The sequence below is a fragment of the Vulpes vulpes genome, chromosome 2 (genome assembly GCF_048418805.1).
Source record: "Vulpes vulpes isolate BD-2025 chromosome 2, VulVul3, whole genome shotgun sequence".
Taxonomy (NCBI): domain Eukaryota; kingdom Metazoa; phylum Chordata; class Mammalia; order Carnivora; family Canidae; genus Vulpes; species Vulpes vulpes.
In genome coordinates, this window is record NC_132781.1 from 16,405,605 (window position 1) to 16,430,936 (window position 25,332).

Genomic DNA, 25,332 nt, shown 5'->3' on the forward strand with positions numbered 1-25,332 from the left:
TCTTTTTTAAGATTTTATTTATTTATTTGAGAGAGAGAGAGCACACATGAGCAGAGGAAGGGGGAGAGGGAGTGGCAGGGGGAGAAGCAGACTCCCCACTGCGCAGGGAACCCTATGCAGGGGCTCCATCCCAGGACTCCAGGATCATGACCTGAGCAGAAGACAGACGCTTAACCAACAAAGCCACCCAGGTGCCCCTCTAATCAAGCTTCCTTTGCATTCAGAATGCAAAGGAAGTCAATCTGAGTCATAGATCTGATCACCATGAAAGCCAATTATAATCTCTGTTGATTGGCTACAAAATATACCCATAAACCAATCCCAACCAATTTGCAAATGTCTTCAATCTCTCTGTCACAAGAGGGATCAAGCCTCAGTGATCATAACCCAGCAAAAACCTATCCCCAGTGCCCCAAGAACTACTCAGAACTGCTATTTGCCTCTGAGAGTACTGTCAGCATGTCTGCAGATAAAGACTACACTCATATCAGTTTGACTTCTTCTAGCTGGGGAAGTATCCTAGAAATGGTCTTTGGGGCAAGAAAAAACCAGCTTGAGATTTTCCATGGTCCTCAAGATCTTACTTAATTTTGTAATGAGAAGGACAAAAACTCAGTATCCTGAGGTAGAAGGACTCAAAATCATAGTCCTCCATCTGTAGGCTGGACCTCTCAATGGCAATGATTTCCAATTTATGTGCTGTCCAGCGCACCAGCCACTGGCCACAAATAGTTCCTGAGCAAAAGGGGAACTGAATTTTTCATTTTTCATTGAATTTAAATGTTTAAATTTTACTTAAGTTATAATTCAATTTGCTTAATTTAAGTGTAAATAGCCACACGTGGCTACTATATTTGATAGCACAGGCCTAGAATCCAAAAAGCAATAGCACTGCCAATAATGATAACAAAATAGTGCCAACATATAATACATATATAATTTTCCAACCTTTGTTCCAAGCATATTGCCTCACTAAATGTGCTCCATTGTCTTCCTTTTTTACTATTTTCCAAGTCTTATGATGAAAAGACAAATTCATGTAAAATAATTATTACTAATTTTACTATATATTCTGATAGCATGAAATTTCGAAATCTGTAACTACTAAAAATCCAATTACTATCAGTCAGTGATTTTTTTTTTTAACCTAAAAAAAGGGATTGGTCCATATCCTTCAAACAATTAGGAATCAATGACTTAAAGTATTACCAAAAGGGCAGACAAAAGAAAAGAAAAAAAAAAAGCTGTCTTCACCTTCAAGCTTCCCCACTCCTCCCCATGCTATTCTAGGAGAGAAGTCCCCTGGAGCAGAAGTTCACTTCCACTTCTGTGTGTGCCCCAGGAACAAGGACTCAGGGAGCTGAGAGGAATTAAAGAGAGCCTCCTTCTGTTTTCCGTCGTGGGAGTGGAACACCATCCACTCAGCTCTGTCTGCCGGGCCTTCCTGTGCCTACCTAAGCCCTGGCCTAAAGTTTCCAGAGGCTGCCAATGTGTGAGCGAGAGTGCGTCCAGGGATAGGAGGGCAGGCAGTTGTACTCACCTGAGCACATCTCCCCCTTGTAGCGGACACAGGAGAAGTCATCACACTCGCAGTACTTGCCCGTGATCTTGCCAAAGTCACTGCTGTGGCAGACACATTGGCCACACAGGCACTCGCCCCGCTGGCTGCAGGCGGGCTGGCCCTCCCGGGGGCTGCACTCGTCCTGCTGGGAGGGATGATAGTCCTCTTCTGAGCATTCACACTGGGACCCCAGCCAGCCAGGCCCACAGAGGCACACTCCACACTCAAAGGTCCCATTGCCATTGTTGCAGCGGTGACTGGAAGGCTCAGCCTGGGCCTGGCAGGCACAGTCACAGTCAAAGGTGACCTGGACGGTGAGGCTGTCTTTGAAGCCCACGGGCTTGATGGTGAAGGACTTCTCCTTCTCCTGGGGGCAGCCTCGCACCTTGGCCTCAATGCTAAAGCTCACCTGGGAGAAAAGGAAGATCACATTCAGACATGGGTGGACCCTGTTTACACTCTGGCCCCAGGGGAGAGAAGCTGTGCCCTGTCCTGTCCAGGGAATGTCCAACCCCCAGAAATCTGGAGTTCCTCAGTTTCCCCACTACCCAGGTCTGCAAAACAAAAAGAAGTGCCTGGCGACAGGGCAGTCCGGGTGGCTCAGTGGTTTAGTGCCGCCTTCAGCCCAGGGCCTGATCCTGGAGACCCAGAATCGAGTCCCACGTCAGGCTCCCCGCATGGAACCTGCCTCTCCCACTGCCTGTGTCTCTGCCTCTCTCTCTGTCTCTCATGAATAAATAAATAAAAATTTAAAAAAAAAGAGCCTGGGGACAGTTGTCCAGTTATATCTGGGTGCACAGATATGATTTACAGTCATAAGAGAGGCTAGGGTTTTCTTAATTCCACACACAAAATAAGCCAGCTCAAGCAGAACAGAACCTGTGATCTTATAAACATTCTGCTCTGGCCAACTAAGCTAGCTGGACTGATGACACAATGTCATATGTCTTTGTAGCAAGACATACACAGCACTATTTTGCACCACACAACACCACACAGTCACCAACCACAGGGTCAGGATCTGTTTAATTTCCATATGTCATTTCATCACTGGAGCAATCGTACACCTTTCCGGCCAATATTTCTTAGATGGGATATATGTACATGTTCTAGAATATAGATAGATATACAGACAGATGGATAGAGACAGATATACAGATGATATGGATATAGCTACCCCCCCCCCTTCTGCTTCTTTCCCTCTTCACCAACCCCTCCCCTTTAGGCAGAAGCAGAGGAGAAGAAACCACTGAGGAAAGAAAGCCATAGAGACCATAGAGGGACTGGAGGAGCAAAATGAACATTTGCATTCGGAAAGTCTACGACAGTGGGTGTTTGGTATTTTTGAAGGTTCCATTTGCTGGTGAATCTTCAGCACCTAGAATGATGCCTGGTACAAAGTCAGTGCTCAATAAATACGTACAGATAACACTGTCACTTTACATTGTAGAGGAAAGAAAGGTGTTACTTTGGTTAGGGGCTTAAGGTGAGAGATATCTGCATTTGCAATCAACTAGGCATACACAAACAGAGGTAACTTAAATGCAAGTTTTTTTTAAATCCTGATGGTGAAGTTTACATAACAGAGAAGTTTAGACAACAGGAGCCTTGGAGGAAAAGGTTGGCAGCTCCATTATATCTGACTTGTTACGACCTTCAGGAAGAAGTTGTAGGGAAAGAAGGGGAGGGGTGATCCCAGATGCTGGGGGGGGGGCGGGGTATAGGCTGGGGCAAGTGGTGCAGCTTCATCCCCTGCTCAGCTCAGCCCACCTCACCGTGTCTCCAATCTTGAGGCCGACACAAGACTTGAGGCCCGGGATGACCTCATTGTTGAGACAGGTGGCGTTGAAGGATAGAGACAACTCCTCGGGGAGGTCACGCACTTCCAGCTCCACTTTAGAGCGGATTTTCTAAGCAGAAACAGGCAGAAGAAGGTAAGGAGATGAGCTGAGAGGAAGGGGATAGGAACCAATTCCATTCCAAGCAAAATCTATCGGGTGGCCCTGGATTCACACTGGCAGGGCCAGATGCTGAGGTTCACCTAGAAGCCGCCAGAGGAGAACATCCCCAGGAGCCTGTTTCTTACTATATTTCTTGCCCAAGACCTGCTCCTCTCTCTCTCCAGTGGGGACTGGTGCATGGGTGAGTCTGAGTAGAATCTAAACCATCTACACCCTCCTGCAAGCCTCATGGACGTGCAAAAAGGGAGTGCTAGTCCTGCTCACCTTGGAGAGTAGCATTTTTTTCTAATTTTTAACCAACCTCACCTTCCCCATGGTTCAGCCCCCCTCTACTCTCTCATGTTGGAGCCCTATTCCTCACCCTATCCTTCCTCCAATTTGCTCCTTCCTCATCACCATCTCCAGCCTCTTTTTCCTTCCCACCTTCTCTAAGCTCTTCACCCATTGCTTCTAATACTCCCTGGCATTCCTTTATGAGCCATTTCTCTCTCTCTGAAAGCTGCATTCCTCCTGGTGCTGGCCATCTGCCAGTGTCTAGAAGAATAAGAGGAAGGCAGTGAAGGCTGCATGGTGGATTAACATCCAGGACTCCCAAATCTAGCCCTGCTGGGTAATGCCAAGTGAGGTGGATTCTTAGCAGGCCCATCCCCAGGCAGGACACTTACTCCATAAGCATCAACAATGAGCTGAAGGACATTGCTGGAATCCGTAGACAGAATCCCCACTGTGGTCCCTGGGATGAGCTCACTGTAGTTCTAGGAAGGAAGACAAAGATGGGCAAGGCTGACTGAATGAAGATAGTCATCTCCAAAAGCCCTCCCAAATCAGACCAAGGGTCTTGAAGCGAAGATGGAGGGAATGATGGGATATTTTACCTGTCACTGCCAGTAATAAATCTAGCAGTTTTTCAGCCTTGAGTATAAAATTATAAAGAACCTCTCACATCCCTCACTAAATGATTTCCCTCTGGCTCTGCAAACACCAACACACCCATCCTGCTAGGTTCAAGGCTGGAGGAGAGACTATAAAAAGAACTCATTAGCTCCTGGGAAGAGGTTGGAGGAGAGGCTCTCCTGGTTGGGGACACTGGCCATGCTTGTGTGCGCTGGTTTCCTGACACAGGTCCACCCATCACAGGCCCCACTCCGGGAAGCCCTGAAGATGTAGTCACCTGGTAGAGATTGACCACATTTTCCGTTACTGCAAAGATCAAATTGATGTTTTTCTGGGATAGCTTCTCTGTCATCAGTCCCAGAGAGGGATAATCCTGTAAAAAGAGAGAACATGGAGTTCGGTTAAGAATTCACCTCTATTCACATACATCCCTGAATTCTAAGCCTTAGGACTCAGCTGATTTGGGCTGTGGCCCAGACGGTTGTGGTGCTTGAACCTTTCTACCCCATGATCAATATGAGGCAAGGGGGTAAGTAGCAACACAAACCCAATTGTGAACTCCAGGGATAGATGAAGAGGCAGAGGTTGGTGGTATCAAAACCAAGCCTCTTTCTTCCCACTAGACTTCAATGCATTCATACCAAGGAGCAGCTTCCATGAGCCAGGTACTGTCAGGCCTCATTTTGTTTTCCATTAACTCATTTAACAAACACTTATTGAATGACAAATATATCATAGTCTCTGCTGCCAAGGAGCTCATAGGCTGGTACTAAAGACAGGTACATACAACTACAAAACAAAGTGAAGATCCAAAGAGTGGCATCACAAGGTGATGTTGGGGCACAGAGGAGAGAGGGATGGGCGAGGAGCAGGAAGGAAAGAGGGGGCTGCAAAGCAGAACTTGGGGCTCTCTCCTCCTCCCTGTTCAACAGACAGCCACATCTTCTGGTGCAGTGCCAGCCGCGTCCCCCCGAGACACGATGGTGAAGGTCGGAGTGAACGGATTTGGCTGTATTGGGCTCCTGGTCACCAGGGCTGCTTTTAACTCTGGCAAAGTGGATATTGTTGCCATCAGTGACCCCTTCATTGATCTCAACTACATGGTGTACATGTTCCAGTATGATTCTACCCTCGGCAAATTCCACAGCAGTCAAGGCTGAGAACGGGAAACTTGTCATCAACGGGAAGTCCATCTTCATCTTCCAGGAGCAAGATCCCGCCAACATCAAATGGGGTGATGCTGGTGCTGAGTATGTTGTGGAGTCCACTGGGGTCTTCACCACCATGAAGAAGGCTGGGGCTCACTTGAAGGGCGGGGCCAAGAGGGTCATCATCTCTGCTCCCTCTGCTGATGCCCCCATGTTTCTGATGAGCGTGAACCACGAGAAGTATGACAACTCCCTCCTGCACCACCAACTGCTTGGCTCCTCTAGCCAAAGTCATCCATGACCACTTTGGCATCGTGGAGAGCCTCATGACCACCATCCACCGTGGACGGCCCCTCTGGGAAACTGTGGCGTGACGGCCGAGGAGCTGCCCAGAACATCATCCCTGCTTCCACTGGCGCCGCCAAGGCTGTGGGCAAGGTCATCCCTGAGCTGAACGGGAAGCTCACTGGCATGGCCTTCTGTGTCCCCACCTGCAATGTGTCAGTTGTGGATCTGACCTGCCTCCTGGAGAAAGCTGCCAAATATGACGACATCAAGAAGGTAGTGAAGCAGGCATCGCAGGGCCCCCTCAAGGGCATCCTGGGCTACACTGAGGACCAGGTTGTTTCCTGTGACTTCAACAGTGACACCCACTCTTCCACCTTCGACGCCAGGGCTGGCATTGCCCTCAATGACCACTTTGTCAAGCTCATTTCCTGGTATGACAATGAATTCGGCTACAGCAACCAGGTGGTGGACCTCATGGTCCACATGGCCTCCAAGGAGTAAGACCCTCCTCGACCACCAGCCCCAGCAAGGACAAGAGGAAGAGAGAGGCCCTCAGCTGCTGGGGAGTCCCTGCACCAACTTAATCCCCCAGCACACTGAGAATCTCCTGATCTCCAATTTACATTCTAGACCCCGAGGAAGGGGAGGGGCTTGGGGAGCCCTACCTTGCCATGTACCATCAATAAAGTATACTGTACCCAGCCAAAAAAAAAAAAGCAGAACTTGGAGTCTTCCTATCCCTTGTTCTCCCATACATGTCAGGCCTCATTTTGAAGTTTCCTCATTTTGTAGCTACTGATAAATGCCTTGGCCCAGTGTGTGCATCCTAGTGGCACACCACCCTGTGGTGGTCTCAGCCTTCCTTTCCAATCAGCATCCACATCTCTTCCCCTTCCATTTACCACTGAGCTAGCATACTCTTTCTCCCCCATGGAGTGGCCTTCTTTTTGGTAATCCTCCTCCTTCCTTAGACACAGCCTAGGTCCTGCCTTCTATAGGAGGCCTTTCCTGACCATCCCAGTTCATGATGAGCTCTCCTCCTTTGGATCCCCAAAGCCTTTATTGACTGCACTATCTATTTAGCACTAATCATCTTCTTTACTAGTAGCACAACTCCTCAACTAAACCAAAAAGGGTATCTTAGATAGTCCCTTTATCTCCCTCAGCCCCTGAGGGAGGCACTAGGCAAGGCACTAGATTAGGTGTCAGGGATAACTGACTCGCCCAATGCCTTGCAGTGCCCAACTTAGACATGGCTGACACCAAGGAACTCAGCCATAACAGGGATGCTGGTGAATTGTGAACATGTCCCTGGGATCCCAGACCTTGCAGGGAGCTCATGAGATCATCCAGCTTGGACTCCTGCCTTTACACAGGTATACTGTTAAGCCACCTAGACAAACTGTTTTGTTGTATTGTCTTTAAGAGATGAAGAGTTCATAACTACCCCCAGATACCCAGAGTATCAGTATTCTGAGGGTCTTACATTTCTTTATGGCTTACAGTAATAACTCCATTCCTTTCAATTGACCCTCAAAGGCCATAGAAAACAACTTATAAGAAGTCTTCTCATATATCAGTTAAACTTTCTTTCAAGCTAAGTGACTTGGACCCCTTCAATCTTTCCCCACAGGAACAGATATCCACTCTTTTGATGATCTTTGTCTCTTTATCCCCTATCTTCTTCCAATAACCACAAGTGAGCATGGCATTCTAAGAAGACGCTAATCTGTACACAGTAGACAGGAAGGCCTGCTTTCCAACTAGACCTGCAGAAGTCCTTTGGGTCCATTCTGGAGGCCATGATACTGCTGCTGGTGCTGGAGGCAGTGGAGACAGTGGTGGCAGGAGCAACCACAGCCAGGACTACTTATAATAGCTGTGCAGTCTGTCCCCTGGATGAAAGTGTCCAGTTGGTACGGGGGCGGGGGGTGGAGCAGTGAGAGGAAAGGCTGACATAAGCCCTGCACCCTGCACAGGGAAAGAGCTGCCATCTTCATACTCACACAGAAACTCTGCCTGGGTAAGCGTAGCCCTGGCCATAGTAAATGGGGACCACAGGCAGTACCAAGAATCTCACCATAGTAGTGGAGGCAGAATAATGGTTGTCACTGCCAACGTGACACTGCCCATCGTTAGGTTGGACAATGCCTGCCAGCCTTCCATCCAGCGCTATATGGGTCTTGGCATCAGTGGTAAATACCAGCAAGTGGGATGCATCATTCCTCCAGCCAATCTTCTCCTGTTTTAAAAAATAAATAAATAAGCAAAAGGGAGAAGGCAACTTTAGCCATGTCATTGGTACAAGACAAAGACCCAAGGACTTCCACGCTGAAGAGCTGAATAAGTCATCTTGAAGAAAGGCTTCAGTCCCAGTCCTTAGAACACAATCTGGAGCTTTTCCAATTCAAGGGTTTCTGTTCTCTTAGGAAAGGAGCCTCAGCTGATTAGTTCAAGCAGTTGAAAGACACATACTTCAACTCTAAATGTAGCTTTTTCACAATAATCATGTAGCCTGTCTAGAAACCCACCTGCACAGGTGGAACTGGGCTGGGCTACAGAAATCCCATCTGAACATCTGCCCACTTTGCTAAAGTTAAGTCAACCAGGCTTGACTCTGATACACTTCCAGAGAAGGCAAGAAGATACTCTCCCCAGAAAACATCTGGGTCAATGAGGTTCAAAACATGTCAGCTCTGGCCAGGGAGTGACACAAACAAAGACTGCCTCTCAGGAGAAACTTACTGCTCACACGATACAAAACTCGGCTTACTTCCTATCTCTTTTTCACACTAATTCCCACAGCTGAACCATTTCCTTCCCCCATTTTAATATATGACAACCACACCAGACATTCCACGCCCTCCAAACTCACATCACAGACTGTAGCCTGCATGATAGCATCAAAGCCGCCCTCTGGGGCATCTCGGTTCCGTGACACACTCTGCTTTTTCACTTCCTCATTGAAGCGGGTCACCTGGTCAGTTAGCGTCAGCACATGTTTGTAGCCAAACATAGGCAAACAGGTGGTCTTCATACTGGGGATGGAGAGGGATAATTTAAGCAGACACCCTGATGGGAAAGGCTGTATGGAAGTGAGAGTGAGAGAGGGGGAGACAGAGAGAGCACAATGCCCAGGCCAATTCTCTACAACCACAATTACCCAGACCTTTCAGACTCCAAACCCCTCACATCGCCCGAGCCATCACAATGGCTTTCCCTTCTAGCGAGGGTGGAAGATAAGACAGTGAGCTGTGGAACCAGACTGCCTGGGTTCAGGTCCCAGCACTTCATTATGGGACAAGCTTCTCTATAAAAATGAAGACATGATAGGTTATATCTCCTAAGAGTTGTTGTGAAGCTTAAATGAGTTAATTCATGTAAAGCACTTATATTAGAGTGAGGCTATGGCTGTTGCTATCACTTTAGGCTTAACATTTCTCTGAAGTAACATTAACACAACGATAAAGCAAAAGTTCTTAAAGCAAAATAACTTAATGTCCATGAACTATTGACACACTGACAGATCTGTGCTAGACAAGAACATTTCTGTCCTCAGCCCAGTGGCTTGTTTAATTGATGGCTGACATCTTTGCTGGTGAAACTTACAACCCAGATAGGCTAAAAGGGTACATCATATAAAGTCAAAAACTAAAAAGTAAATTCATATGTTGTCAGGCTCAGTAACCATCATTTTAAATTATTACACTCCATGGATTTTTAAACTCTCCACCAATTAAATAAATAAGCCATTCAGCTGTAAGCCAAAGTGTGAACAGAGGCACACATCAACATTTGGATTTATCAGAAGGTTCAATGAATATCATTTCTACTCTATTTATACTCCACTATGACCTAATCCCTTGCATTTTAACTCTGTAGGACTATGAGTTAATACTCCTGATGATGAGGAGGACAATGGAATCAATTCTTCTGAAATCATAATTCCTCTATTTACTTATCCATAAATTTCTCTCAACTTTTTATCTCATTTTCCTCCCATTCTCTCTGGTGTCCTACTTATTTGTGACCAAAACCAAGAAGGTGATTAGTTTTCTTTCTGGAAATTGTCTACCCTGTGGATTCTAAATGCCCATCTGTCTAATCCTCTGGGTCCCAAGGGTCATAGAGGTTTTTGGCAGTTACTACCCTCCAAACAGCCTTGGATTCTATTGACACATCACTCCACATTAACAGGCCAGCTCACTTGCCAGACAGGAAGACCAAGGTAGAAAGGAGATATGATCTGGCCAGCAATAAAGCAATCCTAGAGCCAGAAACAGGAAGCAGGACTTGGACCTGCCTGAGACAAAGGGGAGGAATGCTGCCCTGGCTTCCACAGGGAGGTACTTACTCATAGCAGGGGTTTTTGAGGGCCTCTGGTGGGGAGATGTACATGTATGGAGACACAGGCTTGTCCACAAAAGCCCCGAAGCCAATCCGCAAGTTACTGGTGAGCTTGTGCATCTGGGAGGCCAGCTTGGTGCCTAGGTTCTGGATGCTCGACAGATCATCCTTCATGGAATAAGACAGGTCCATCAAGTAGTAGATGTCCACAGGGTAATCCTCTACTTGCCGAACTTGGATGGAGAAATTCTTTGAATCATCTGAAAGGCAAGAGGATGTTAGTTTTTCTCCTTTTCTCCAAGATTTCATAAGTGGATTTGGACACACTTGAAATTAATTAACTTCTTGATCAAATCAAACTTGAAAGCCCTGGTCCCTTCTCCTCTTCCCTTGCAATTCTTTTCCTCTTCCAATCTCTTGATCCTCTTATGATTAACCTCTTTTTTTCCCTCATTCTAAAATTCTCTACCCTTTCCAAATGTCCCCCTGCCTAACCTTCTGGGTCCCAAGGGTCACAGAGATTTTGGCTGTCACTACACTTCAGACTCTGTAAAAGACAGGAACTATGTCCTGCCCTTCTCTGAATCCCATAGCACCTAACAGATGCCTTGCACAAAGAAGGTACTTGGCGGGCAGCCTGGGTGGCTCAGTGGTTTAGTGCTGCCTTCAGCCCAGGGCCTGATCCTGGAGACCCAGGATCGAGTCCCACATCAGGCTCCCTGCATGGAGCCTGCTTCTCCCTCTGCCTGTGTCTCTGCTTCTCTCTGTGTGTGTCTCTCATGAATAAATAAAATCTTTAAAAAAAAAAAAAAAAGGTACTTGGTTAAATCTTTTTTTTAAAAGATTTTATTTATTTATTCATCAGAGAGAGAGAGAGAGCACATGCACGCAAGAGAGAGAGAGAGAGAGAGAAAGAGGAAAGGGGAGAGGGAGGAGGAGGGGGAGGGGGACGGGCAGAGACACAGGGAGAGGCACAGGCAGAGACACAAGCAGAGGGAGAAGCAGAGGGAGAAGCAGGCTCCATGCAGGGAGCCCGATGTGGGACTTGATCCCGGGACTCCAGGATCATGCCCTGGACCGGAGGCAGGCACTAAACCGCTGAGCCACCCAGGGATCCCCCAAATCTTCTGAATATAACTGGAAAGTCTAAATCAATGCTTCGAAAAGCCTGTCTCATAGCCTAATCTTTCCTTCCCTGTAGGTCTCCTGCCCCTATATTGTCTGTCCCTGTGCCCTGATCTAATCTCACCTGGAAAGGGGGCTTAACAATTATAAATTGCCTTCTCATCTTCTCATTTGAGCCTCAACACAAGGTTGTCAGGTAAAACAGGCATTAGGGAAAAGAAGAAATAAGCATTTTGTCAAGTTCCTTCTCTGTTAGAAGATTTAAGTAACTTGCCCAAGGTCAAAGAGCTAATCTACGGGAGAGTCAAAATTCAAACTCAGATCGTCTGACCACAGGTTCCAATACCTTCCATTATCCTGCATTTTCCAGCCCAACACTGCCCCCAACATCCTTCTCTTTCCACCCCATTTCCATTGTGAAATGCCCTGTGCCCATCTGTCCAGGGTCTCTCCCTGAAAAGAGCCCTCAACCTACCTGGCCGGAGCCGCAGCGCAATCCTCTGAGGGCTGACTTGAGTAATCTGGGAACTGTCTCCAGAACCCTTGTTGCTAAGGGGCCTGGCCTCCAGGATGCGGACCTCACTGATGGGGAACTCAATGGATTCCAGGGCACAGTTATCCTTCAGCAGATTTTCCTTCAGGTTACAGCGGGGAGAGCCCAGAGGCAGGGCCTGTAAGACAGGAGCCCAAGGTGAAGCCTGTGATTGGAGCTATGTGGCTCTCTGTCTCCCATAGGCTAGGCCAACTCCCAAAAGCCTAGAGCTCACCCAGCCCTCTGGAGCTAAACCAGCAAAAATGAATTTGGGTGGTCCCTCCTAAGATAGCCCATCATACAGAAGGGGGAAACTGAGGTACCAGAAAGGTTAGGTGAGTACCTATTCACAGATTGGTAGCTAGGAAGAAGGCTGGTATTGTAAAATGCCTGTTAGACCAGTGGTTTTCAGGGACACCTGGGTGGCTCAGTGGTTGAGCCTCTGCCTTCAGTTCAGGTCATGATCCCAGGATCCTGGGATCGAGTCCTGCATTGGGCTCCCTGCAAGGAGCCTGCTTCTCCTTCTGCCTATGGCTCTGCCCCTCTCTGTGTCTCTCATGAATAAATAAAAATAAAATCTTAAAAAAAAAAAAGGCCAGCAGTTTTCAAACTGAAATGTGACCCACACATGGGTCCCAAAAATCAATGTAGGCGACTCAGCCTCCAATTTATTCAATAAAATTCAACTGAATAGAATAGAAAGTATCAACATATATACATACATAGTAAAACTAAATACTGTTTTATGAAATGTTTATATATTGGGAGTTGGATAAAATAAATGACAATATGCAATGTATTTCTTTCTCTAGGTTGGGGTCAAACAGTTTGGAAGCCACTATGTCAAGACACTGGCTAGGGTGTGAGATCCGGGAGGGCAGGGGCTATTCCCTCTCTCTTCCCAGCACCCAACCCAGGAGTCACCACAAAGGTCATAGGGGGAACAAGGATGGGGAGGCAGCAGAGCTGGGGCTAAGACTGGAGTAGACTGACAGAGACTATATCTCAGCATTGCCTCTTGCTAGCTGGTTCCTTGGGTAAGTCACCGAAGCTCTCCATGCCTCGCTTCTCCAGCTATAACAAGAAGATAATAAAAGACCACACTTACAGGGATGTTATGCAGGACTAAATAAGACAATGCTTATAAAGATTTATTTATTATTTGAAAGAGAGGGAGAGAGGGAGGGAGAAGGGGCAGAAGGAGATGGCAAGAAAGAGAATCTCAAGCAGACTCTAAGCTCAGCACAGAGCCTAATGCAGGTCTCGATCCCATGATCCTGAAATCATGACCTGAGCCAAAATCAAGAATTGGCCGTTCACCTGACTGGGCCACCCAGGCACCCCAAGACAATGCATATAAAATCCACAGTATAGTGCCTGCCATGGAATAAGTGCTCAATAAATATTAGCTGTTGTTATGAGATGCTCTATAAATAGCTCCTGGATAAGTGAGTTATGAATAAACTCTACAAGCTTGGGTAGATCCCATGATGCCAGCCACTGACAAGAGCCTATCCTATCACTTCACTTTAAACTTCCTCTCTCACCCTGGACAGAAGGTAAACTGAGTACCCTTCCAAACACCCTGGTGTGTATCCCTTGGCTCTCTGAATCTCTGTGTGTCTACACCTGAGTACTGAGTGGAGGGTGTGCTGCAACGGAAAGAAATCAGGAATCAGGCTCAATTCTGGCTCTACCACTAGCTGGCCCTGTGCCCTCAGACTACTCATTGCACCCCTCTGAGCCCTGGTCTTCTCACCTGCTGGATAAGGGGGTAGGTGACATGGCAATTTCGGTCCCTTCCTGCTCTGTGCCCAGCTAACAGTTAGCCAGCACTGTGTGGGTGCCAGTCTATGAGGGCTCCTTCCTTGCAAGTCTGGGGTGGGGAGGACTGGCCAGAAAGTTGGAAAACTCTTCCCTGGGCCTGTATCACAATATTTAGAACTTTCGGCCCTCAATCCTCACCTCCATCACTACCTATTCCCTCTCACAACTGTTTCCAGAAGTCAGCCAAACAACCCATACCATTATCCCAGAAAACTGGCGTTAACATATTGAGAACTCAACACATGTCAGGCATGGCAATACGCACTTAATGTGGATTCCTCCGCATGTGCAACTCTCCTGTGTACAGCTCTCTCAGGCTGGAATTATTATTATTATTATTATTATTATTATTATTATTATTATTTCACAAGTGATAAACCTGGGGCTTGAGGAATTCACAAATGAGGAAGCCAGTCTTCCAAGAAAGAAATCTAAGACTTGGAGAAGTCAGCCACCTGCCCAAAGTTCCAGAGCTAAGAACAGCAGAAGTGAGGTGCTTCCTAGATTGTCTGACTGACATGATCCTCATAAAAGGAGAGTTTGTGTTCAATGCCATATAGAGTGAGAATTGAGGCAGAGAAGTAGAAGTATGCAAGCAATGGTCCCAGAAAGACCACACCTGAGAATGCCCTAGTAGGGAACAGAAGGTATGAAGGGGATGTGGAAGGTGTGGGAAGGAGAGGTAACATTCTGCCTCCTTGGCCCCTGCAGGTGACTGGTAGCCTTATTTCCAGGGGAGGAATTTGGCCACAAATAACCATCCATACTCAACAAATCAGAACTCCATAGCCTAAAGCCCCTCCTGATGCTTAAAGTCTCTCTCCCTCTCATGTCCAGCTCTTGTCTGATAGGCTGAAAGGCCTCCCCAGGTGGATGGGAGTGTGAACATCAGCAGGGATGTAGACTGAATGTCTGTATCCCCCCCAGAATTCATATGTTAAACCCTAACCCCCAAAGTATTAAGAGGTAGGGCATTGGGAGGTGATTAGGTCTTGAGGTATAGCCCTCATGATGGGATTTGTGCCCTTAGAAAAGAGGTCTCAGAGAGTCCCCTGGCCCCTTCTGCTGTGTCACAGCAAAAAGACAGCCACTACAACACAAAATTTGGTGAAACCTTCATCTTGGATTTCTCAGCCTCCAGAACTGTGCAAAATATGTTTGTTCTCAAGCCACCAGGGCTATGGTATTTTTGTTATAGGAGCCTGAATAGACTAAGATAAACAGCATGAAGACTACCTTGGCCCAGGCATGAAGTAGAAAAAAAAAAATGGAAGCCAGCAGCTTCCTTCTTTCCCACTCAGCCTCACAAGTGTGATTTGGATAAATGGGAATGGGAAACAGTGCCTAAGCCTTAACCTTCTTGGTTCCAAAGATTCCAGCAGGGACATCATGGATCCTCCAAGTCTCCGAAAGAGTAAAAAATGCCCTCCCTGCTCCCAGCCTGGCATAGGACAGGATGGCAGAGGGGAGAACTTGGGAGCATTTGGAGTTCCAGTGCCCAAACTCTTCTTGCTGCCCCTGCAGGCTCTCCCAATTCTTCTCCCTGAGGAAGCAGTCTCCTGTTCAGAGCACTCCCACCTTATCTCTGATTCCAGCTGCCCACAAAACCCCACAGAGAAAATCTTCCCAAAAAGGCAATGACTGTATAGACCCAGATGCAAGGAGGAGCTGATCCTTTCCAGGACTCACACAGATGCCGAAGGACTGGGGGAAGGGGAGACTGGGAAATGAAATGAGAGCAGTATGGAGGCCACTGTGTATCTTTAAGCTGCATCCAAGAAGGGAGAGAATGTTCTGGAGGGGGTTTTCTGACTCCCTGTTTTTTCCAACGCAACAGTGCTTATTTCAAGAAGGTCTGAAGTGCTAAGCCCTGCTGACTGTCCTTATGGTTTGTTATGAATTTCCTTAGAAATATAAACACTGAGAAACAAAAACTGTTTCCCTCCCTCCCTCTGTGGTCGCTGACATCAGAGGTCAGGAAGACAACAGGCCTGCTCTTCACCATGCTCTCCCTGAGAGCCTCCTATCCCAGAAGGATACAAAAGTGGTGACCTCAACACACTTGGGCAACATTCCCTTTCTTACTAACCCAGACTGGGAAAGTAGAGGAATGTCTCTAGGTTACTCAGAGAAATAACTGGAAGGAGGGAGAAGGAATGTTAAAGTTCTAGTTCCCAGTGAAACCGGATGTGACACAAAAGGGCAGAAATAACCAAAACCCAGGGGAGGATCCTGAGCACAGAGGTGGGAGGTTCCAGCCCACGCATGAGCTGAACCCTCTCCCTCTCCTGGGAGGGTGATGCACGCTATTAATCCCATTCTCCATTCATCCCATTTTGGAAATTGGGAAAATAAAGCACGAAAAACTGTCATTATCCTACCTACCTATCTCATAGACTTCAGCAGGGGATCAAATAAGACTGTGAACATGAAATTCTTTCAAAATATGAAAAATCTCAATATAAGTCAAACATGTTCAAATCCTTTTGATATGATATGATATGATGTCATATGATATGATGGCATACATCATATCATTGCATTTATATGATAAATACAGATAGAAAAAAAAGAAAAAAAATACAGATAGAAGGTGGCTTTTTCTACTATTACCATTAAAATTACTACTATTATTGTATACTCTTTTCTTGGAAGACAAGGGACAATAGGCCCTGCTACTTATTTTTTCTCCCAGAGAACTACTAAATGCCTCCAACTGAAATAAATTAACGTTGTTTTCTTGATTGTTTCAGTGAGAACAAGAAATCACTTGAGCATATAGAGAAGCAGAGGAAAAGAAAAGCACTTTGATTAATAGCTATTGGTATCCATACCCCACTGTTTGGGGGGAGCACTTTAAATATTATACTTTTATTTTTACAACAAGTTGAGCAAAACTCTCAAGATAAATATTTAAACTCTGGATGTTGAAAAAAATTAGAAAGACAAAGCTGCAGACAAGTAAGAACAAAATTATGCTGTGACTAAAAATGAATTAAATAATGGCCCCATACGTGTCCCCTACAGATGCAGAGAAGAAAATATGTACTCCTACTAGAGTCTATTTGGCTAGACCCAAACTCATTCTTCTTTATTCATCCTTGGCTGTCAGGCTGAGTGTGAGCTGGTCCATCTTCTGATGTGTACTCAGGACTATGTAAGAATTCCTAGTATTTCCCTCCATCTTAGAATTGCCAAATTTAGCAAATATTTGGGACATACTTATATTAAAAACAATTTGTTGTTTAATTCAAATTTAACCGGACGTCCTATATTTTATCTGGCTGCCTTAACTCCACCTCTGCCTACCATGATCCCAGATCAGCCCCTTTGATCAGTAAGGTTTGCCAAACCTGCTATCATAACAACCCATTCCAATGCAAAAGGTCCAGGATCTGACCTGGGAACCTTTATATTGAACAAACAATCCCAAGTGACTCTTACAACCAAGCAAGTTTGAAAGGTTCTAGATTCCAACATGGCACCAGTGAAGCCGAGACCATGAGTTGAATCTCTGCGTGATCTTAGCCTCTTGGCGATATTCACAGCCAAGAGGCAGCACACCACCCCCACCCATATCAGTATGCAACCCCCCCCAAGAACACACCCTATGCAGATGGCCCCAAACTCTGCACTCATCCACTTTGGCTATGTTTTCCTATGACCCAGCCAAGCACTTGCTATACACACCCAGAGCTGCTGTCCTCTAGGACCACGGGAAAGCTGAGCCCAACCAGTTGTTTTTCCAGGCACTGCCAACCCCTGCCTGCAACTGCCAAGGTAAGGGAGGCAGAAGTAGAGGGCCCTCTAGGGTCAATTATTCAACAAGTCACATACAAAATGGCCCAGACGGTTCACTTCTGGTTTTTTAAGTCAATAGCCAAGACACTTTCAGTGGTTAAACTTGGCCTGTGCAGGGGAAACCCTCAGGGAAAAAAAAAAAAAAAAAACATCAGCAGTCAAGTTCAGGTTAGAGCCTGGGATTCCCATCTCCCACTCCTCCCTGGAGGAGGCTGGCTGACACACTTTGCCTCACACTGGGCTCCTCTGCTATCTCTCTTCCCCTCCTCCTCCTTTCCCAGAGATAGTTGTAGTCATTCACTAAACCCTTGGCTTCACCCACTTTCCTGTTTATATTCCGCTCTTCCAGAGAATATATTATTGGGCCTCTACTTCCACTCATCAGTATTTTTTGGTTCATGATGCACTCATTTCCTCTCTGACTCCCCCACCACCACCACCATCCCTAACTTATGCTTTGATCCTACTCTGCACCTTCTCCCCATGTCCTCCCCTGGTCTGCCCCAGGGGACACCATTCACCATAGTCATCCACAAATATTCTGCACTTGACTCTCCAAAATCTGGTCACATGACCTATGGGCTTTGTCTGGTTAGGCCTCAGCATACCTCAGCTACAGGGCTTGTCCCTATGCAGATCAAAAGGGGGGACAGACACTCCAAGTATAAGTTTTCTTTTTCCCCAGACTCCTCTTAGTCACATTTGCCTGCACTTTCTGTTCACTTTGGGTGGAAAAGGAGAGAAAAGGAATGGGGAGCATCCTCTGAGTGGCACTAGGGCTTCTCCCCTGGCTAACCCATCTGCTCTAGCCAGCTTCAGGCCATTGAATCCAAGAAGCTCTCCCTTCTTCCAGGATGTAGTTGCAGAATTCCAACTTCCTTACAAAAGCAGCTTAATAATATTATGATGGCAACCAAGGGAAGGAAGATATGGCAAATGAGAAGGGAGGAGGCCACATCACACTTGAGTGGCCAGCTCAGCCCAGAGGGGTGGAGAACCTGTGGGGGTGGAGGGGATGGATTCACCCACCCCCTCCCCACCCCTCACTCCCAGCCCCAGGGAATGTTTCATTTGCTAAATGAAGTCAATGTGGCCCAGATGTTGGGCAGCTGCCTCTGGAAGGAGTTCCCGTGCTGAACTGTACAGAGGCAAAGCAGTGTGTTGGGCTGGCCTCTGCAGCTCTGGCAATCCTCCTGTCTAGGGGTAAACACAGCCTCCCAGCTCCCACTCCCTCCCCCCTCCTCACACCCCACCAGCCTGCCAGGAAGGTTGCCTTTTTAGGAAACTCAGCAGATTGGGAAGAGAAGCAAAGAGAATGAGGAGGCCTGATTCAAGCAGTTGAGTAGTTGAGCAGTCATAAAACTGCAGAGGGCAGAGACGTGCTTTTATGACAGAGAGGTGGCCTCAGGTGGCTGGAAGTTCAGGTAACCACCTGGGGGGCGGGGAGGGCAGACCAATGACTCAGCCTCAGACTCTGTAATCACTGGAATCACTCCAGCTACACTCACCACCCCCAGCCCTCATAGCTCCAAATTCCTGTCCCAGCCACAAACACAGCAATTCCCTCAGACACACTCATTCCCTAGGGCCCCAGACACAACAAACCCTCTGCCTAGACACAGCTAAACCTTTCCTGTCACCCTCCTATCCTCACCAAATTGGCCCAGCACCTTGTCTCATTGACACCTAAGGGAGGGAAAGGAAGGAAGAAAATAAGAGAAAGAGAGAGGAAAAGGTAAAGGCTTTGGGGGTCTGGACTTCACGAGAGAAAAGATACTCTGACAGAACAGTACCCATCCCCCATGGAAGTGCAAGATTTCTCTTTCATTTGCCTTTTTAAAACTCTGAGATGTTTGTAAGCCAGCATCCCTTCTATACTAACAACCTTCTTCTGCCTCTCTGATACCTGACACCCTGGGGTGCTCTACCCCCAACAAAAAGCAAGCAAAGTGTGGTAAAGAGGGACAATGGCTACAGTGAGACCAGGGATCTAACCAAACTGGTTCAAGCTAAGTAAGTGTCACACAGCCCAATACGGGTGGCACTCCAGGCAACAACCCCATGACAGCTCACTTCAACTTCCATCAATAGGAAGGCTTCACCCTGGCTTTGCTCTGGAGGGACAAGGGGCTTGTGTATTTAGCAGGGAGGAGATGCCCCTCTGGATCCATTCCTGCATGAAAGCAGCCAAGCCTGGGGAAGAACCAAGGTCACATGTCTTCTCCTTACCTCATCTGAGCACCAGGCACACACAGGACTCACAGCTAGACATTGCTGGCAGGAGCGGACACCTCGTGTGGTACAGATGTTGGACACTGCAACAGAGAGAAAGGCATTAGCACCCAACCTGGCCTGACAGTGTAGCTGACCTCCTACAACCATTCCAACTTCCCCAGTCACCCAGATGTATAGCTCTCAGATGCACACAGCAGGTCTGACCATACCATAGACATTCACCAACCACAGGCTGTGCAGTAAGGAGGAAAGAATGAGAAAGGTCGGAGGAAACGCATCACCACCCTCATTGATGAGGCCCCAGTGATGACAAGTGCTGGATCAAGACTGAAACCTGGGCCAAACTATCAGATCATAACTGATGGAGAGGCTTTAATTAATACCTGGTTTGACACCTACATGGTGCATAGCTAAATCTGAGGCCCAGGGCAATGTAATGTGCCCTCTCTCCAATTATTCTAGTGATCAATTCACAGCCCCTACTCTGGAATCCAAAGCCCTGATGCGCTAACATTAACACATAGCCTATGTATGGTGGGGGGCAGGAGTGCGGATGGCCATAGGAACGTTCCACTGGCCTGCCAGGACAAAGCAAAGCTTCCGAAACCTTCTCAAGCGTCCCAATACGTATATCTTTGGGTCAAGGTGTAGACTGGTCCAGGGAAAGCTCCAGAAATGTCAGAAAAGGCTTAGTGAGATAAGCTGGAGGGTGTAACATGGATCGGAGCTGGAAGTCCTGGAAGATATTTGAATCCTGAGTGCTCTTTCTTACTAGCCATGTCATGACTTTGAGCAACTCAGCTAACCTTTATGAAATGGTAATATCTATCTCACAGGATTTGTGCAAAGTATTCAGTGAGGTAAAAGAGAAGCATGTGGTGCCCTACAAAATGTCATTCAAATGTGAACAGTCTTCACACTGTCAAAAGACAGAGAAAAAGCTAGAGGGAAAAGCAGAGACAAGCAGAAGGACCAAAATAAACCAGGGAAGCCTAGCCAAGAAGCAAACTTCAGGCATTTACTTAGAAGTTCTCCCCCTCCCTGCTTCCCCTAGCTCAGCCTTCTTGGGCTTAGCCAGGTAAACCTCTGCTTTCCGCAATGCCCCCAGGAGGGTCTTTTCCAATATAAAGGTCTCTCAGCCTGAGGAAGATACATTCCCCTCTGTGACCCAGGTCCTCCATCCAATTTTCTAAAGTGGTCCCTTGCCCGCATCTGGGAAGACCAGCAAAGCCATTTTTAGGGAAATCAACCTGATCAGTGGTATGTTTTTCCAGTGCCCCTAAAACCTCTCACCAAGCTGAATGTCTCAGTCCATTTTATTACAGTGTGCCTAAACTCCCTTCCAACATCCAGACAAAACATACCCAGAAAATGCGCGCGCGCACGCACACACACACACACACACACACACACACAACACAGTATTGTCAAAAAAAATTATCCGAGATTTGGAAATAGGCAAGGAAATACTGGATGTCCTTTCAATGCAGGGTGTTGACAAGTAGACCCACCATACTTAGGGATTACCTGATTTTCTTGGGGTATATACCTTTGTTTGACTTCTAGTGATTAGGATATTTTAAAACTCCATAAGGATAGAGGTTAACTTGTAGAAAACCAGTTACAATGGAAATAATTCTTGATGAGAACAGTATATATGATTCTTCTCCAACAGCACTGCAAATAATCTGTCTGGTATCGGGATCCCTGGGTGGCGCAGCGGTTTAGCGCCTGCCTTTGGCCCAGGGCGCGATCCTGGAGACTCGGGATCGAATCCCACGTCAGGCTCCCGGTGCATGGAGCCTGCTTCTCCCTCTGCCTGTGTCTCTGCCTCTCTCTCTCTCTCTCACTGTGTGCCTATCATAAATAAATAAAATTAAATTAAATTTAAAAAAATCTGTCTGGTATCAAAGGTAACCCTCTGAAGGTTAGGGTTTATTGCCTTGTAGAACATTAACTAATTTCGAAACTGTCAGATAATTGATTTAAACGTTCCTCTGACTGACCAACTATAAACCCTGAGTTTTCTAAAGATTTTTAAAAATAATCTCTACACCCAATGTGGAGTTTGAACTTCAAACCCCAAAATCAAGAGTCGCACGCTCTACTGACTGAACCAGCCAGGCGCCCCTCCCTTCCCTGAATTTTCTTTGAAACTAATCTTAATAACTTACTGCTTCCCTCATTAATTTAGTTGAATAAAATTTTTAACACATATTCATGTTATGTTTGTATGGTAAACATACTTTAAACTCTTTAAACATTACATTTTAACGATATCCATCTCCTCTAGGGTCTCACTGGAGGGCAGAGAGATCCATCTGAAGTGTATAGACCGCAGATCTGAGTCACCACTACTAAGGTGGCCTTAGGCAGGGATCCTGGGGTGGCGCAGCAGTTTGGCGCCTGCCTTTGGCCCAGGGCGCGATCCTGGAGACCGGGGATCGAATCCCACATTGGGCTCCCGGTACATGGAGCCTGCTTCTCCCTCCGCCTGTTTCTCTGCCTCTCTCTCTCTCTCTCTCTGTGACTATCATAAATAAATAAAAAATTAAAAAAAAAAAAAAAGGTGGCCTTAGGCAGTCATTTAACTCCTCTCAGCCTGTTTCTTCACAGACTATCCCTAACATATTACAATTACTCATCTGTCTTAACAACACTGCCATCCAATAGATTTTAAGCCCCTCAAGGTCTGCCCTGCCCTGCCCAGCCCAGCCCCAGGCCTTGCTCAAAGCAAATGCTCCATAAATGTATACTGGAGCAAATGGAGAAGTATTGGACTAGGTCTATTTTGTTTTGTTTTGTTTTTTAAACAACTGAGCTCCAAATTATGCAAGGATTTCCGATATAGATCATGCAAATTGGTTGAAACAGTTCCTCTGACAATTTAAACTTTCATTGTTTTCCTAAAAACACAAGAATTTTCTGTGGAATCCTGGAAGCCCCAGACTTCCTCAGAGCTTGACTCTAACTTCAAAGGCCCTTCCCAACTCCACGGTTCTGTAAATGGGGTGCTGCTACCAGCCCAAGAATAATCCCTGGGCCCCAGCCTCTGACGTGACTGCCCCTTACCCATCAAGCACGAGGTCTGTGAAGTAGGAATTATGGCAGTGGTTCCTGGCCTGGCCCTAAGGTTCCAAGGCCACCTCTGAGCTGGGGCAACCTTCAGCCATGCCCTGTCTATCTGTAATGGAAGAAAGGTAGCTGGTCTTCCCAGAGCTCTGGGCTTCAGAAGGCCTCATGGTTCAGATCCCACGATGCAACCAGGAGGCCTCCCTCCACAAGGGCTGCCTGGCCACGTCTCAGCTCACAGTGGCTCTTTTCCCAGCCAGATGTGAGCACAGCCCCTCTTACTGCCTTACTGGAAGAGCTCTGAGAGGAGCATAGCCTGAACTATTTTAGGTCTCTGCCTCCCTCCTTGAGGTTTCCATGGGAATTGGCATCCAGGGGGTAGTTCGATTTTCACTAGGGTGGGGAGGGAGCAGAAGCATGAGGAAACCTTGGGGAAGAGTGAGAAGAGAGGATCATGGGAGGTATGGGCACATCAAATTATTTTTGCCAACTTTTATCCCAGCCTGTCCATTTTTCCATCCATTCATTCTCAAATTAGCATTTATTTGTCTATGAGTCCTTGACTTGTAGCCACAATAGAAAGCCTTGCCAGATGGGAAATAAATAACAGCAGGCCCCCTCCCAGTGAATGGGCGGCCCCTGACCCCAGAGGATGAGACAAGCTGCTGGGATTTGTTCTTTAGGAAGTCATGCCTGGGGAGTCATGTCAGCCAGTTCCCTTTACGGCCTCTGTCAGTGAATCACAGGTTGATTTCGTGAGAACCAATGATCCCCCAACAATATACCCCCCACCAAGACCTGCCACCAAGGGCAGGTTCCCTGGATTGCAGTGGCTAAAAGTGACTGACTCATCAGAAGTCTCTCTGCCTGGGCCATGCCGATTCAATGAGCTGCAGCTCTGAGGCCACCCCTCCCTCCTGAACATGTGGAAGGAGTTTGGGCCTTCTTTTCCAGTCTTTTTTTTTTTTTTTTAAAGATTTTATTTATTTATTCATGATAGTCACACAGAGAGAGACAGAGGCAGAGACACAGAGGGAGAAGCAGGTTCCATGCAGGGAGCCCGACCTGGGATTCCATCCTGGGTCTCCAGGATTGCACCCCGGGCCAACGGCAGGTGCCAAACCGCTGCGCCACCCAGGAATCCCTTCCAGTCATTTATAAGGCTCCGTTCCTGCTCAGTCTCAAAGGCCCAGACTCAGCCCTGCTAGAGAAGTGGTGATCCCCTTCAGAACTTTATCATTGAAAAGAATTAGCAACCCCAACACCCATTTCCTCTGACAGTTTAGCTAAAGCCAGGAAACAAGGCGAATTGTCCCTTGTTCTCATGGGTGGCTGTAAGGATTCAATGAATCAATCCCTGTCAAACTCTGAGCACCACAGGCTAGTATACAGGAAGGGCTCACGGTAGGCGGCTGCTGCTCTAGATGCTATTGGTTTTGTCCTCCCTGTTTTTATCCTGAGTCCCGAGCTGTTTAAGGCAGGTGAATGTTTTACTTTCTTCTTTTTTCTCGGAACTCACTACACTGTCAGGACATAATACATATAGTTGAGCATGCCCTGAATGGGGCAGTGAAGCCAGGAAGCGCTAGACTAGGATAAAATGATCAGTTGTCAGATCTCACTTCTCTAAATGGAGTCAGGAATATTAGTGTTCAAAAATCCAATCTGGGGGCACCTGGGTGACTCAGTGGTGGAGTGTCTCCCTTTGGCTCAGGTCATTATCCCAGGGTCCTGGGATGGAGTCCCACATTGCACTCCCAGTAGGGAGTCTGCTTCTCCCTCTGCCTATGTCTCTGCCTCTCTCTGTCTCTCTCATGAAAAATAAATAAAATCTTAGAAAAAAAAAAATCCAGTCTGGGAGGGCTGACCGAGAAGAGGAGACCAATTCAAAAAGACAAGACCGCCAACACAGTTGCCTGGAAAGCAGTAGAAGGAAAGGCTGTGGTTTGGCACAACAGCCTAATTCACAGAACCAGAAGAGAGACAAAGGATGGGGGAAAAATGGAGAAAAAAGGGAACAAGGAAGAGAGTTGGAACAAGTGGAAGTCATAATGCGTCAATGAGAGCTATTTTGAGGACATGCTGTCCAATGAGACAGGATGTTAGACTGCAGGAACAGGCCACCCTAGTGAGGCCAGGGAACTTCAGGAGAGGGTTAAGTCAAATGGAGAGGTGTTTAGTGGGGAGAAAGGATGATCCATGCTGCATATGCTATGGACTATCTTACTTTCTGCCAGAGAGGAGTTCTGGCCTAGGTCCCCAGCCCTGCCACTGACCTTTGGCTGGTCACTTCCCAATTAGGCCCATGGGGATACTGGGTGATTCAGGCAATGCCTGAGCCTCCATTGCAGTCACCTGGCTGAGTGAGTCATCCAAGAACAAAACATCTCATGCTAACTGCCATATGGATTCACAACTGGTTTCTCCAGAGCAAGCTGCTGAGAAAATTTATTTTATTTTTGTTCTTCTTTCATCACGTGTAGAGCAGCTCAGTAATCTAAAGAAGGGGAAACAGGAAAAGTGGTGTCCGAGCTAATACAT

At 46.9% G+C, this 25,332-nt stretch overlaps 1 protein-coding gene and 1 pseudogene across 3 annotated transcripts in view; one reads left to right on the forward strand and one right to left on the reverse strand.

Annotated features, from left to right (window-relative positions):
- Positions 1–25,332, reverse strand: part of ITGB3 (integrin subunit beta 3) — a 53,663-nt gene that overhangs the window by 17,002 nt on the left and 11,329 nt on the right. For 2 of the 3 annotated variants that reach the window (XM_072746917.1, XM_072746915.1), the window contains 9 exons: positions 19,714–19,799; positions 11,800–11,995; positions 10,207–10,459; positions 8,728–8,890; positions 7,933–8,094; positions 4,694–4,789; positions 4,188–4,277; positions 3,337–3,471; positions 1,541–1,970 (listed from right to left, as the gene is read on the reverse strand). In XM_072746917.1, coding sequence (XP_072603018.1) covers positions 1,541–1,970; positions 3,337–3,471; positions 4,188–4,277; positions 4,694–4,789; positions 7,933–8,094; positions 8,728–8,890; positions 10,207–10,459; positions 11,800–11,995; positions 19,714–19,799 — 1,611 coding nt within the window. Of the gene's footprint in view, positions 1–1,540; positions 1,971–3,331; positions 3,472–4,187; positions 4,278–4,693; positions 4,790–7,932; positions 8,095–8,727; positions 8,891–10,206; positions 10,460–11,799; positions 11,996–19,713; positions 19,800–25,332 lie in introns of all 3 variants that reach the window. The other variant, XM_072746916.1, reaches the window with a different exon arrangement.
- LOC112920691 (glyceraldehyde-3-phosphate dehydrogenase-like) lies at positions 5,397–6,434 on the forward strand (annotated as a pseudogene).